Source organism: Tachysurus vachellii, chromosome 18 (assembly GCF_030014155.1).
Source record: "Tachysurus vachellii isolate PV-2020 chromosome 18, HZAU_Pvac_v1, whole genome shotgun sequence".
Lineage (NCBI taxonomy): Eukaryota > Metazoa > Chordata > Actinopteri > Siluriformes > Bagridae > Tachysurus > Tachysurus vachellii.
The window spans coordinates 10843467-10855899 of record NC_083477.1 but is presented as its reverse complement, the minus strand read 5'-3'; the positions used below and the strand labels follow the sequence as shown (position 1 = coordinate 10855899).

The following is a 12433-nucleotide window of genomic DNA, read 5'->3' as shown; positions in this document are numbered from 1 at the left end:
GATGGATAATTTTGGTAATTTGCTATATTACAGTGATTTTTGTGATAAATTTAGTTTCAAGTGCCCAATTAGAGAATACAATAGAGTGATAAAGGCCATCCCAGCACCCCTGAAAACAATGATTCAGCAGTTTGTAATTTATTCTAACTCTCAATCAGAAATGAGGTCACTTTGCATTGAAGGTATTAATTTAAATAGCAAACAGTTTACAAATAAGTTTATTAGAAATATCTTATCTAAACAGTATTATCCTAATCAACTGAAAAGAAAATATGTTCTGCAAGACTTTAGTGTGGAAAAAGCGAAAAAAATAAGGAAACGATATTTATCATACCCAATTCATCCCAAGGCTAAAGAAGTGACATTCAAAATCTTAAATGACATTTATCCATCCAACTCCTTTTTACATGAGAGATTTAATTTAATTTAATTTAATAGGGAAAACAATTCATGTGGATTTTGTGAGAAAGACATTGAAACGGTAGAGCATATTTTCTTTCAGTGTGAATTGGTAAATGAATTTTGGCTTTCATTTCAAAATTGGATACAATCTAAAGATATATTGATACATCCTTTGAATATGACCTCAATTAAAGTTGGAGTGTTTATAAATGATAAAAATATAAATGATAAAATATTTTTGATAAATAACCTGATTGTGTTAGGAAAACACTTTATCCACAGATGCAAGTATTTAAGGGTTAAACCCCATTTCACGGGATGGAAAAATGATTTGAAGTTATTTGCAAAATCCCTTCAATGGATGATGGACAGAAAAGCCCTGAAACTTCTTTCGACTTTGGACTCGTATATGTTATTAGATTAATACCCCCGCCACCCCCCCCCCCCCCTTTTTTTTCCCTTTCTCTGTTTGTTCTGTTTTTCTTTGAATGCTGTATCAACACGAAACACTGATTTATGATTGTTAAATATGCCTTAAATGTTTGTATTTGAATAAAGTCTATTAAAAAAAAAAAAAATCTGCAGTATAAAAATACAATCAACCAAAAAAAAAAAAACTTGCCTTTTCCCTGCCCTTTTGTTGTTATGACGACGAGGTCGTAAATCCGCCATGTTGTTCCTGCAGTAGCGTTGCGACAGAGACGGAGTGCGAGAACGACATGACTGAAGAAAGTAATAATACGGCAGAATCGCTTATCGGCCAAACGCAGCATGGGAGCATCATCACCATTCAAACCACCCTGGGAGATGAAGGTAGTCAAAAATGACCCGCCTTTGATGACTGAAACGTGTATATTTATATATTTTTACGTTCTTTGTCGTGTCTTGTCTTGCTGTCAGAAAGCTTGCTATGGACCTCGAATACTTTTCTCGCTAGCATGCTAGGGTTAGCTAAGCTAACCGAGTTGCTGTGGTAACGTGCTAATAGCCTGATTGCTAATTTCTTAGACGGCATTCTTATATATATATATATATATATATATATATATATATATATATATATATATATATATATATATGTATACGGGTCACCGTATCATTAGTTGTAACGTGTATGTTTGTTTTTTTAAGCATAGGTAATATTTAATTCTTTGACGATGTCTAGCTGATATTTGGGTGTTATGTTGCTTATGCTAACTGGCTAAGTAGCTTCGTATGCTGCAGTGATGTGAAGTCGAATAAGAGAATAGAATGTTATTTATCAGCGATTTTAACTTCATTTTTTTCAGTGATTGAGGAGTTAAGTATATTTAATGGCCTGTTTTATTAATAATTACATCTACTTCATACCTACATGTACTTTTTGTAGGTTACTGACTAGCCTATCAGGTGCTACGCTGCTAGGCATCCTCTCTTCACCCAATCAGTAGAACGTAGCCTAGTGGTTGAGGCATTGGATTACTGATCAGAAGGTCATCAGTTCGAATCCCAGGGCCACCAGGTTGCCACTGCTGGGTCCCTGAGCCAGGCCCTTAACGCTCAGTTGTATAATTTGAAATAAAGTCACTCTGGATAAGACTGTCTGCTAAATGTGCAGTAAAGGTAAATGATCACTGTTTATATTAAATAAGATGTGGTTTATTCTCAGCACAGTCATGATAATAAGATTGTTGGTAGCTTTGGTATAAATGTATCAGCTGCAGCATCCTTGGTGACTTTTCTTACAGCTTTGTGTCACTGCTGTCTTGAGAAACATAAATGTATCATCTATTTTAGTCCTCCAGTTTGTTTTTCTAGGATGGGTGTGAGGCTGGAATAGATCTCGAGTAGGATGTCAGTCCATGCACTCGTTCACACAGGGGCAAATTAATACAGACAATACATGTTTTGAGAGCTGCAAGGAAATCAGAAGGCAACCAACATCGATGTGGGGAAAACATGCAAATCTCACACTGATGGTTTTCCGAGTTCAGGATTGAATGAACCTGGAGCCATGAGGTGGTGATACTACAGTCTGTCTAATAAATCCATGGTCAGAAAACACATGTAAAGTGCAGCGTGCATGTTATAGTTTATCTACAGTCTTCATTTTTAGAGGACCAACATGGTAGGTTGTAAAATAATGCACATTGTGAATACACAGTGTTTAAATACTCCAGCAAATCTGCTGTGCTTGATACATGCAATGCAAACTTGCACACTACCATATTGTTTTTTTTATTTAGGAGCAAAAATTACATAAAACTGAACACCACATTTAATTTGAGGGGGAAGTCGTGGTCTAATGGTTAGAGAGTCTGACTCGTAACCCTAAGGTTGTGGGTTCGAGTCTCGGGCCGGCCACGACTGAGGTGCCCTTGAGCAAGGCACCGAACCCTCCGAAGACTCGCCTGCACCTTGAGTGGTTTATGCGCTGCTACATGGAGACTAGCAGAAACAATCACTAATTATATAACCATCCTTTAATTTTACTTGTTCCCTTTTTTAAACACAATTTTGAGTAGTGGTTGTTTTTGGTTAATGCAGTACAAATGAGCTAGTCACTAAGTATAGCTAGTATGCACTTGTATATTCTCACATGCCTCCTTAAACACAGCTAGTTTGGTGTAACATACTGAACCGGCTTGTTCTCGACAGATGAAGATATTCACAAATGTGGGCGATGTGGCGAGGAATTTTCAGCTTTGGAGATCTTCATTCAGCACAAGCTTAGTCGTATCTGTAAACGTCCTTTACAGGACTCACAGGTAGGTTTAACCCTTGCCTATTCTACAGTCGCTTAATCTTCATTTTAATAAAAATTTGCAGAATGAGTAGAAAACAGGATTCTGTCATTTCATAGACTTGTTTGTGTTGTTCAAAGTTGTGCCTTTACTGTCCCTCAGGTCAAAGATGATAAAGATGAAGAGCTGGCTAATGATGCAGAAAGATCCTCAGTGGGTAAGGCACTGGCTGCTCTAAGTCCAGAAATGAATGGAGTATAGTATTTGTGGCCTTAAATGTGGTAGAAATAATTTAGTACTTAGTTCAAAATATTTGATTGGTTATAGAGAATTTCTCATGCTTTTCATAGATGAGGGAGGTGGCAGGTTAACTACCACAAACATAAGGACAGGCCACTTGGGAAAAGACCATGGCGAGTCTGAAGACAGAGACAGTTCAGATCATAATAAAGCTTCTCTCAAGCTGAACGAGGACGGGCGCTATGTCTGTCTCATGTGCGAGAAGACTTTCAAAACGGTATGATGCATTTAGGCAGAAGCATCCATTACTACATTACTAATGTGTGCAAGAATGCAAGCCTTGCCGTGATTACTTTGATGGCTTACGTTGTCTCTGTGTCTGTGTGTAGGCAAATATCCTGAGGACACATCTGTCCATCCATACAGACAGGAAGGACTTTAAGTGTGACCTTTGTGACACTGCGTTCCGAACCAAAGGCTCTCTGATTCGCCACAACAGACGGCACACGGGTACACAGAGAAATACTTCTTTATATGGCTTTCACTAATTGCTGTTTTGTATTATTTAAAGTCATTGCAAGATGAATTACTGGAAGGCAACACAGATCTAATGCATTTGATTTATTTATTTATTTTTTCCTTCCCTAGATGAGCGGCCTTATCAGTGCAATCAGTGCGGTCTCTCTTTCAGAGAGTCCGGTGCACTGACACGACACCTGAAGTCGCTGACTCCATGTACAGAGAAGATCCGTTACAGCCAGTGCAAAGAGATCCTCTTCACCAAGGATGGTGTTTGCACAGGTAAAATAAAATCTGTTACTTCTCCTTTTTGTGCGTTTGTGTCCGCTTTGTATTTGCTCTGGTGCAGTCTGGCTGATTGTTGTGTTGTGTTGTACTGTAGAAGTGCAGCAGCAGCAGCCTCCTGTACTCACTGAGAAAGAGCAGCCGCTACCTGTGGTCAGTGTGGTGCAGACAGTCCAAGATGCTGTTCATATCCAGGTGGTACAAGACCTTGGACAAGTTCATCAGGTTATTTGCTGGAACTTGATTTAGAATTAATGTTTTCTTTTGTTGTTAATTTATTTAAAATGATCTTAAATTTATGCACATACACTTCCTAAAATGTCCTTATGTGGAGGTATACACACAATGCCAACGGGTGCATTTTTTTTTTTTTTTTTTTTTTTTTTTTTTTTAACACTGTGAATTTAAGATTTAGTCCATATATTTTGTTTCATCCTTTTGGCTGGGTTAGTTTTCAGTTATTTAATCAATTATGATCAGTTTTACTTATTGTTAGATCATTTATAAATGACCCCCTAAATGTCTCACTATTGTACAGTTTCAATAGTTTATATAATTATTATGCTTTTCTTACTTTCATGAAATCTATAATTCATAACTTAACAATACACCCAAAAAAAACATTTTCTTTTTTTTTCTCCCTCCTCATTGGACTAAAAATAAAAACTGCAGAGAGGTTGACTGATTTATCTTGAAGTGACGGTTGTGTATGTTTTGTTATTAACTCACTCCATACACCTCCCACTGGCCCTTTGGTGGATTCTACATACACTCTGTACCATTGTAGGGATAATACAAGGTGCATATATGATTTGTTTAGGCATAGATGGATTTATTACACTGTATCCTGTGTAAACATGGTATGGTGTCCTGTTCTGAACAGGTGGTATCACAGCCTGTAGCTGAAGCTGTTACAGAAGGAGACAGTCTAATCTGCCAAGCCATCATTAACTCGGGCATTGCGCTGGAGACTGAAGCTGCAGAGGCAGCAGAGCAGGCAGACGCCCAGTCGCCTAAAGAGGTCCTGCAGAATCCTGAGGCTGAGGGCAGAGTCCCAGAGATTCAGGTGACCGAGGAATGTGTGGAGGTGGAGGCAGAGACTCTGGTAAGTGAGAGACGTAACAGAGATTCAGACACTTTTTCCTTTGTCCCTTTTCACTAGGAATAATCGACTGCTCAAAATCTGAGGAGACAGAAACTATAGATTATTGTATCTTTCTGACCACTCTGTTTTCTTTCTGACCACTCACTATGTTTTTATTTTGAAGGAGACTTCAGAAAAAGAGATGGAAACCTCCATTTCAAAGTCGCACAAATGCTCTCACTGTGATCGGACATTTAGGACAGCTTCACACTTGCGCATCCACATCAAAGGGCATGCTGGTATGTTTTAACCTGCATGAAAACATTTCTCGAAACTTTCTGCGATCGCTTCAAAATGGCTATTCATCAGCAGTGTTTGTCATTAAACATTTTATTTAGACTTTGCAAATTATGCTGGAATTACTTATCCTTTTCTGATGGAATTGCTATTTTCTTGGCAGGCTATAAGCCTTTTAAGTGTGTGACCTGTCAGAAAGAGTTCTTGACGGGCTACATGCTGAAGAAGCACATGGAGATGCACGTGACGGAGCGTAGGTACAAGTGTGGCGAGTGCGGCAAGATGTTTAAGGCTATCGGGCATGTACGTGAGCACATGAGGGCACACTCCAATGATCGGCCACACCACTGCAACCTCTGCAACAAGAGCTACAAGACCAAGGTGAGTTAGAGTGGAATTACATCTAAAGATTAAGTGCTTAGCGGTAGCCACTGTCTTTATCAATGATATTTAAAGAGGGTTTTAGTGATTAAAGATCACAACAGGTGTTTCAAGATCACAAGTAATAACTGGCCTGTTCTCATTTCAGAATGCACTCCAGGTGCATCAGCGCACGCATGGGGAGGACAAACCGTATGCATGTTCACACTGCTCTCGGGCATTTCGGGAGAAAGGTGCTCTGGTGCGTCACATTCGCCACCACACTGGAGAAAAACCTTTTAAGTGTTCCAAGTGTGGCCGTGGATTTGCAGAGCACGGCACACTCAATCGCCATATACGATCGAAAGGTAATATGAAAATGGTTCACACACACACACTATTGTATGTATGTATGTATGTATTTGAGTATATAGTCGTAAAGCTTAGAAAAAGGTGTGTTGTGTGTCAGGGGGATGTTCTGCAGTCCAGGAGCCAGAGCCGGAGTCGTCGCAGAGCTCTGAGGAACAGGAGCGTATAGACAGTATGGCAGCCACCATCATTTCTGACGATCCCCATGCTGTGCTGGTGGAGTTTTCCTCTGTGGTGGCTGATACTCAGGAGTACATCATAGGAGTGAGTTTACTGCGTAATTCAACTTTTTCATATACTTACAAAAGGAGTCATCAGTGGACTTTACACTTGTGTAGCTCTCATTTACATTTACAGCATTTGGCAGACGCCATTATCCAGAGCGACGTACATAAGTGCTTAAATCTCTAACATTGAATACATTAATGCTGGCTCACTGTTACATACTTAGCTCTCGTCACTTGTTTTTGTACTAAAACATTTGTGAGCATTACGCTGGTATAATAATGCTGTATCATGATTCAAAAAGTGCCAGTTTGTGAAGCTGCATGCTTGGATCACATTTTCTTGTTTGTCCACAAGAGCGTTTTAATATGCTATAGTCAAGCAAGTGACCCTAGCAGATAAAAGTGCTGTCATCAGTTTTTAACCCTCATTCCACTCACATTGTGGCTTTATTTTTTTTTTGTTTGTTTTAGGGATAGTTATAAGGGCATACCTAAAAGTGACCGCAACATCTTTTGTCTTTTAAACAAACCTCCTCCATTTTTACAGCTATGTACCATCAACTCCATATTTATGTTTATATTTAAAGAGACTAGAGGTTGTCGAATATGTTATTGTGATCCCTGAACTTCATGTTAACAAAGGAGAAAGTTTCACGTTGGAGAAATCATTTTAAATGTAGTGCCACTTTTAATAAACCATTTAAAATCCTATATATTGGCTTGTATGGTTTACCTTGCTGCAAAGACCGAATAGCTGTCTGATTACTGTTTATGTACAGACATCAGCTGAGGAGACGGCCCAAGCAGAGGAGGTGTCTGTTGCTCATGACGATCATAACCAAGTAAGAATACTTTCCTTTTGGAACAAGAATCGATTCTTGTCAGTAAATTGTCTTATGCCATAATTTATCGATATTGCGTTCAAGTCTTAGTAACAGGCTGGAGAACTCTCAATTAAAGTCTATGAAGGTTTTTGGTTATCCAGATTGTTTTAAATGTGTATATCCATTCTACTCACCCCATGCACTCATTATTATTAGTAGTAGTAGTAGTAGTAGTAGTATCTTCACAGACCATTTAATGAGTAGAGAAATTATATATTTGCGAACTATAATTACACATTTTTTTTTTAATAGTTTGTTTTCTTGGCCTTTGTGTTTTTTTGCAGTTGGACAGTCAAATCATAAAGGTGGTGCAGCAGGTTGTGAGTCAGGCACACGGTGGACAGCAGATCATTGTGCGTAATGTGGAAGCCAACGAGAAACCTGGTGTTTTTGACACGGGCGACACGATCACCATTGCTACGCCGGAGAGCCTCACCGAGCAGGTGGCCATAACTCTCGCCAGCGCCATCAGCAACGGCGCCCTCCTGAACACCACATCCTCCACCGAAGGCACTACAGCAATGGAGCAGGACGAGCATTATGTCATCGCATCCTCAGATGAGATGGAGATTCAGACCGTTGTAGTAGTCTGACAGTAACAGTACATCTCATAAAACTGGCTAATGCTGCCTTAAATCTTAAGTAAAGGACATTCTGACTGTTACCCAAAACCTGTAGCAGTTTCTCCTCTCTTATGCCTTATCTTGATTTTCAATTGTTTGCACTTAACAAAAGGAGGCTAATGAACCTGTTTTGGTTTTTGACTTGCATATAATGCATAAGACACTAGATTATTTGGATGAACTTATTGTCTTATCTGCAGTTATACCAAATTATTCTGCCTCCTCCCCCAAAAAAACAATTACATCGCATGGTTTTTGTACTATAAAGTATGTTGTTTTCTGTGTATATTTTATTTATTCGAGTTGGAAGCAGTTAATGTTATTGGTTAGGCATGGCTTTAACGGCGGTGTTGGATGTTCTTGCTTCTCTCAATGAAGCCATGCTTCTTACTCACTCCATTGTTCTTCCGGTTTGCTGTTTTTTTCTCCAGTACACACTGCCAAGTTCTCATAAACTATGTATTTTGTTATTTTTGTGTGTTTTAAGTGTATGGTGTGAGATTGATGGATATGTTCAGCTGTCCCTGAGATGTCAATCCTGCAAACTTCATGTACAAGAGAGTCTACGAGTTATGAGACAGGATTTGATCCTTTTTGTATCTGACTTCTCACAACTGGGCTTTCAGCAAGACATGGATGGTGAGTTAGGAGAATCACTGGCCAGGCAGATCTGGGCCACGCCAGACATTTCTCACCTTGCCCTTGGTTACCCAACTCGCCCACCCCCCACCAAAACTCCCCTCTGGTCTTCCCTCCTGTCAGGTTATTACTACATGTGCTGTTGCCAAGGATTTGATGGATTGTTTTTATTCCCCCCTCAGGGTCCTCACATATGCTGTCTATAGTATGATGCTTTTTTTTTTTTTTTTAAACTATTAAAGTGCCCAGAGCCTGGTGACTTGTGCAATGTGGAAACGAGTTATGTTCATTAAAAATGCACATATTCCATAACTAAAAAAATTAGGTAAACATGTTCCTAGATAAAGAGATGTTGGAGTTAGTTTGTTCATTGTGATTGTAACACATTATTGCCCTTGTATGTTCTCTCTAAGTTTGGATGTGCTGAGGCTTCTGAAAGGTGTTTTGAAGCAAGCAAGCAAAAAAAAATATGTCCACTGACCACTGAGTTCAGCTAGTGTTCACGTTAAACCTCAGAGTAGAGAAAATGTGATCTCTGTGGCCAGTTCATGAATGTTGAACTGCCACGATTATCTCACACAACACTGTACAGATTTCACAGTATGGTGTGTAAAATAAAAAAGTGTTGGTTTCATGGCAGAACTGTCTTGTTTAGAGAGGAAATGTCAGACGGATTCAAGTTGACAGGAAGGCTTTTTCAGATCGCCACTCAGTTCCTTGTTCGTTCTCTATCAAATGTCCACTGCCCACTGGGTGCTTAATGTTTTCATTGAGATATAAAGCCATTCAGCCATATATGTGTATATATGTGTATGTATATATATATATATGTATATAAAAAATATGAAACCTATGCTCATGGATTGTCACAGGGCAGTATAACACATGGAGGACAGTGCTATCCACAACAGATGCCAAGAATTAGCTGGTGTCACTGTGATTGACAGGGCAGAGAGGGTATCGAGTCTTTTGGATCCCCAGCCACAAATGGCTGTTGCGATATTGGTTTGACAAGGTGGGAGATTTTCTGTTAGTCACCTTGGGAGTTATAAATATCCCTTTTTCTATACCTGTGATAAGTAGAAAAGCATCTCAGTATGTCAAAAACCTTGAAGCAGATGATCTATCATTGCAGATACCATACTGATTTCCACTCTGGTCAGCTTAGAAAATGAACCTGAGGCGACGATGGGCACAGGCTCCAGAAACTGGAAAAATTTCAAGAAACATTAACAAGGTGATTAAATGACTTCATGTGAGTGTGTTTTGTCTCGCAACAATGATGAAACCTTCCAAGAAGCAAACAGTACAGTACACATCTTAATGGGCAAAGAAGTCTTCCCTGCACAATGCTTGTCTTGGTGTAACAAAAGGTATACTATGTTATATATGAGGGTGTGTTAAATGGAAACTTTAAAAATGTGACAAAAATTAGAATTTTTTTGGTTCCTGAGGAATAAAGGAATCCAGACACTTAAGTGCAGGAATATGTGATTGTAATACCCAATGCAATATAGCAGATCATATGCTGCATTATATTTACATCTGCAGCAATTGGCAGATGCTTACATATACTTAGTGTATTTTATAATATACATTTCGGTATAGAAAGAAGACGGAAGACTATGAGGCTAAGATGAAAGTAGCTAGCTATGTATAAACCCATCTACATATCTACAGTATGTGTTAATGACGTAACTAACCTGAAACCGACATAGATGGTTGTCGTAGATGCCAGATGCCAGATGGTTGGTAATTGACACCGCAAATCAGTGGTCTTGGGTTTATTGTAAATTTCTAGTAAATCAGTCTAAGTCTCAGTTTTTCTTAAGCAAAGGAAACAGACATATTATTGAGTGGACAGTAATGCTCTAAAGTCTATCTGCGTTGGTGCCACTTTAAACTATAAATGGCTTTCTGTTCTCATTGAGCATAATTTCACTTGTCTGGATGGGAGCGTTATATTATCAAATTATCATCAAATAGTGTCTTTAATAATCTTTGAATAATGCTTGCAGATTACAGTTCTTTGCTACTGTACAACCCTTTTAAATAAAATATTGTAGAGTAGCTTTATATATATATATATATATATATATATATATATATATATATATATATATATATATATATATATATATATATTTTAAACTCATGGTATCTTAAGTATGTAACTTAGTGAGCCAGCATTAATGTATTCAATGCTAGAGATTTAAGCACTTATTTACGTCGCTCTGGATAAGGGCGTCTGCCAAATGCTGTAAATGTAAATATATATATAGTTTTTATCAATTATGAGTGGCATGTGACACAGTTACAACAGAAGGCCAAACACTGAGAAATGATTTTAGTGTGTGGATAAAAATAGGGGTTTGTGCATCACTGGCCTTAGCATGTTATCAGAAACATGGGTAGCAGTTACACTGCTTATAAACATGAAATGTGCTTAATGTTAACTGAGAGCATGCTTGATCATGACCTGGAACAGATCTTTCCCCTCTCACTTTGTCTCTCCATTGCAGTTCATTGAATGCTGTCCTTCACCAGAGTACCAGCTTTTTTTCTGGGTCAGTCCTTAGCCCTCTGAGAGGACCAGAGCCACAAGAAGTAGAAAGAGAGAGAGAGAGGAGGGGTTGGGAGGTATTTATAGAAAAATAGGGCTTCGCAGTACCTTTTTTCCTCGCAAAAGAATCATTACAGGACCCAGCTAGCATGTCCCAGATTTCTGATCAGTGCTCTGCATGAGGGCCAGAGCTAGACAAACTTAGTAGAGGATGCACAGCCCTGCTTGGAAAGACCGTGTCTATGTTCTCCTACGCACTCCGCTCTTCACCACAGATTATCCTGGGCTTAAGATGCAAATTTGATGGAGCTTTGATAGATTTTGTAAATGGTTTTAAGTGTTTGGCAGTTGACTGAGCTGACTTCCTTGTGGCCCTTGGGTTTCCCACACTAACTCTGATACAAACCCCATAATAGCACACCTGCAACCATGATGAGAAGATTTCTGAAGAGCCAGAAGGGCCGCTTTTCACTCCGCCAAAGCCGTTCAGGTTCCCGCAGCGCCTCCAAGGACTTCTGTAAGTTTGTCTTTTATTTATTTTACTCTGTTTCTTATGTAGGCTCACGGCTAAGAGGCAATACAGGTCACAAGGGATTGAGTTTTCTGTGCTGATATGTTGGTTGCAGCTAAACTGGGCTGTGTATTGGAGCAATTATTTGTGGTTGTAATGACACTGAAATTGAAACCCCTTGTAGAAGTGTATTGTGTGACCTAATTGCTTATTCATCATCTTAATGCTCATTCCTTATTGCAGTGGATTGTAATTTTCTGATTATTTTTTCTTAGTTGTGCTGTTATTTATTTTAGTGAATACTTTACTGCAGCAAGTTAGATTTAGTTGTATCATCCAGGAAAATGCCCACAATTTGTATACTAATCTGCACTGGGCTTGGGAATAAGTATGTTATTCATATTTTAAAGTAAAGATCATTTTTATGTGTGTATCCAGTGTCTGTATCTGGAATATTATATGCTAATGTATACACAATCAACACACCCAGAAAAGTATTTATATAGGTTTGATATATATTTAAAATATTCCCAGATATAAACTTTTGCTCTATATACAGTGAAGTTTCATTCATAATTCACACAAGCTATATGTTTTACTTTACGAAGGTACTGTTCTTCTTTCAGTAACCCTCGGCACTGAATAAATACACACAAATGGCATATAAAAATGATTTGGGCGGGTTTCAGTGTAATTCTCTGTCAGAG

The 12433-nt window shown here is 38.7% G+C and overlaps 1 protein-coding gene across 1 annotated transcript; it reads left to right on the top strand.

The window, feature by feature from the left end:
• The first annotated feature begins 1061 nt into the window (after nucleotides 1-1061).
• Nucleotides 1062-8483, top strand: e4f1 (E4F transcription factor 1). The gene is made up of 14 exons (XM_060892784.1): nucleotides 1062-1215; nucleotides 3040-3149; nucleotides 3288-3342; nucleotides 3476-3642; nucleotides 3755-3875; nucleotides 4014-4166; nucleotides 4267-4394; nucleotides 5053-5274; nucleotides 5438-5552; nucleotides 5714-5931; nucleotides 6080-6278; nucleotides 6380-6543; nucleotides 7286-7348; nucleotides 7675-8483. The coding sequence occupies exons 1-14, from the start codon at nucleotides 1122-1124 to the stop codon at nucleotides 7981-7983; spliced, it is 2118 nt and encodes a 705-aa protein (XP_060748767.1). The 5' UTR covers nucleotides 1062-1121; the 3' UTR covers nucleotides 7984-8483.
• Nucleotides 8484-12433: the final 3950 nt, after the last annotated feature.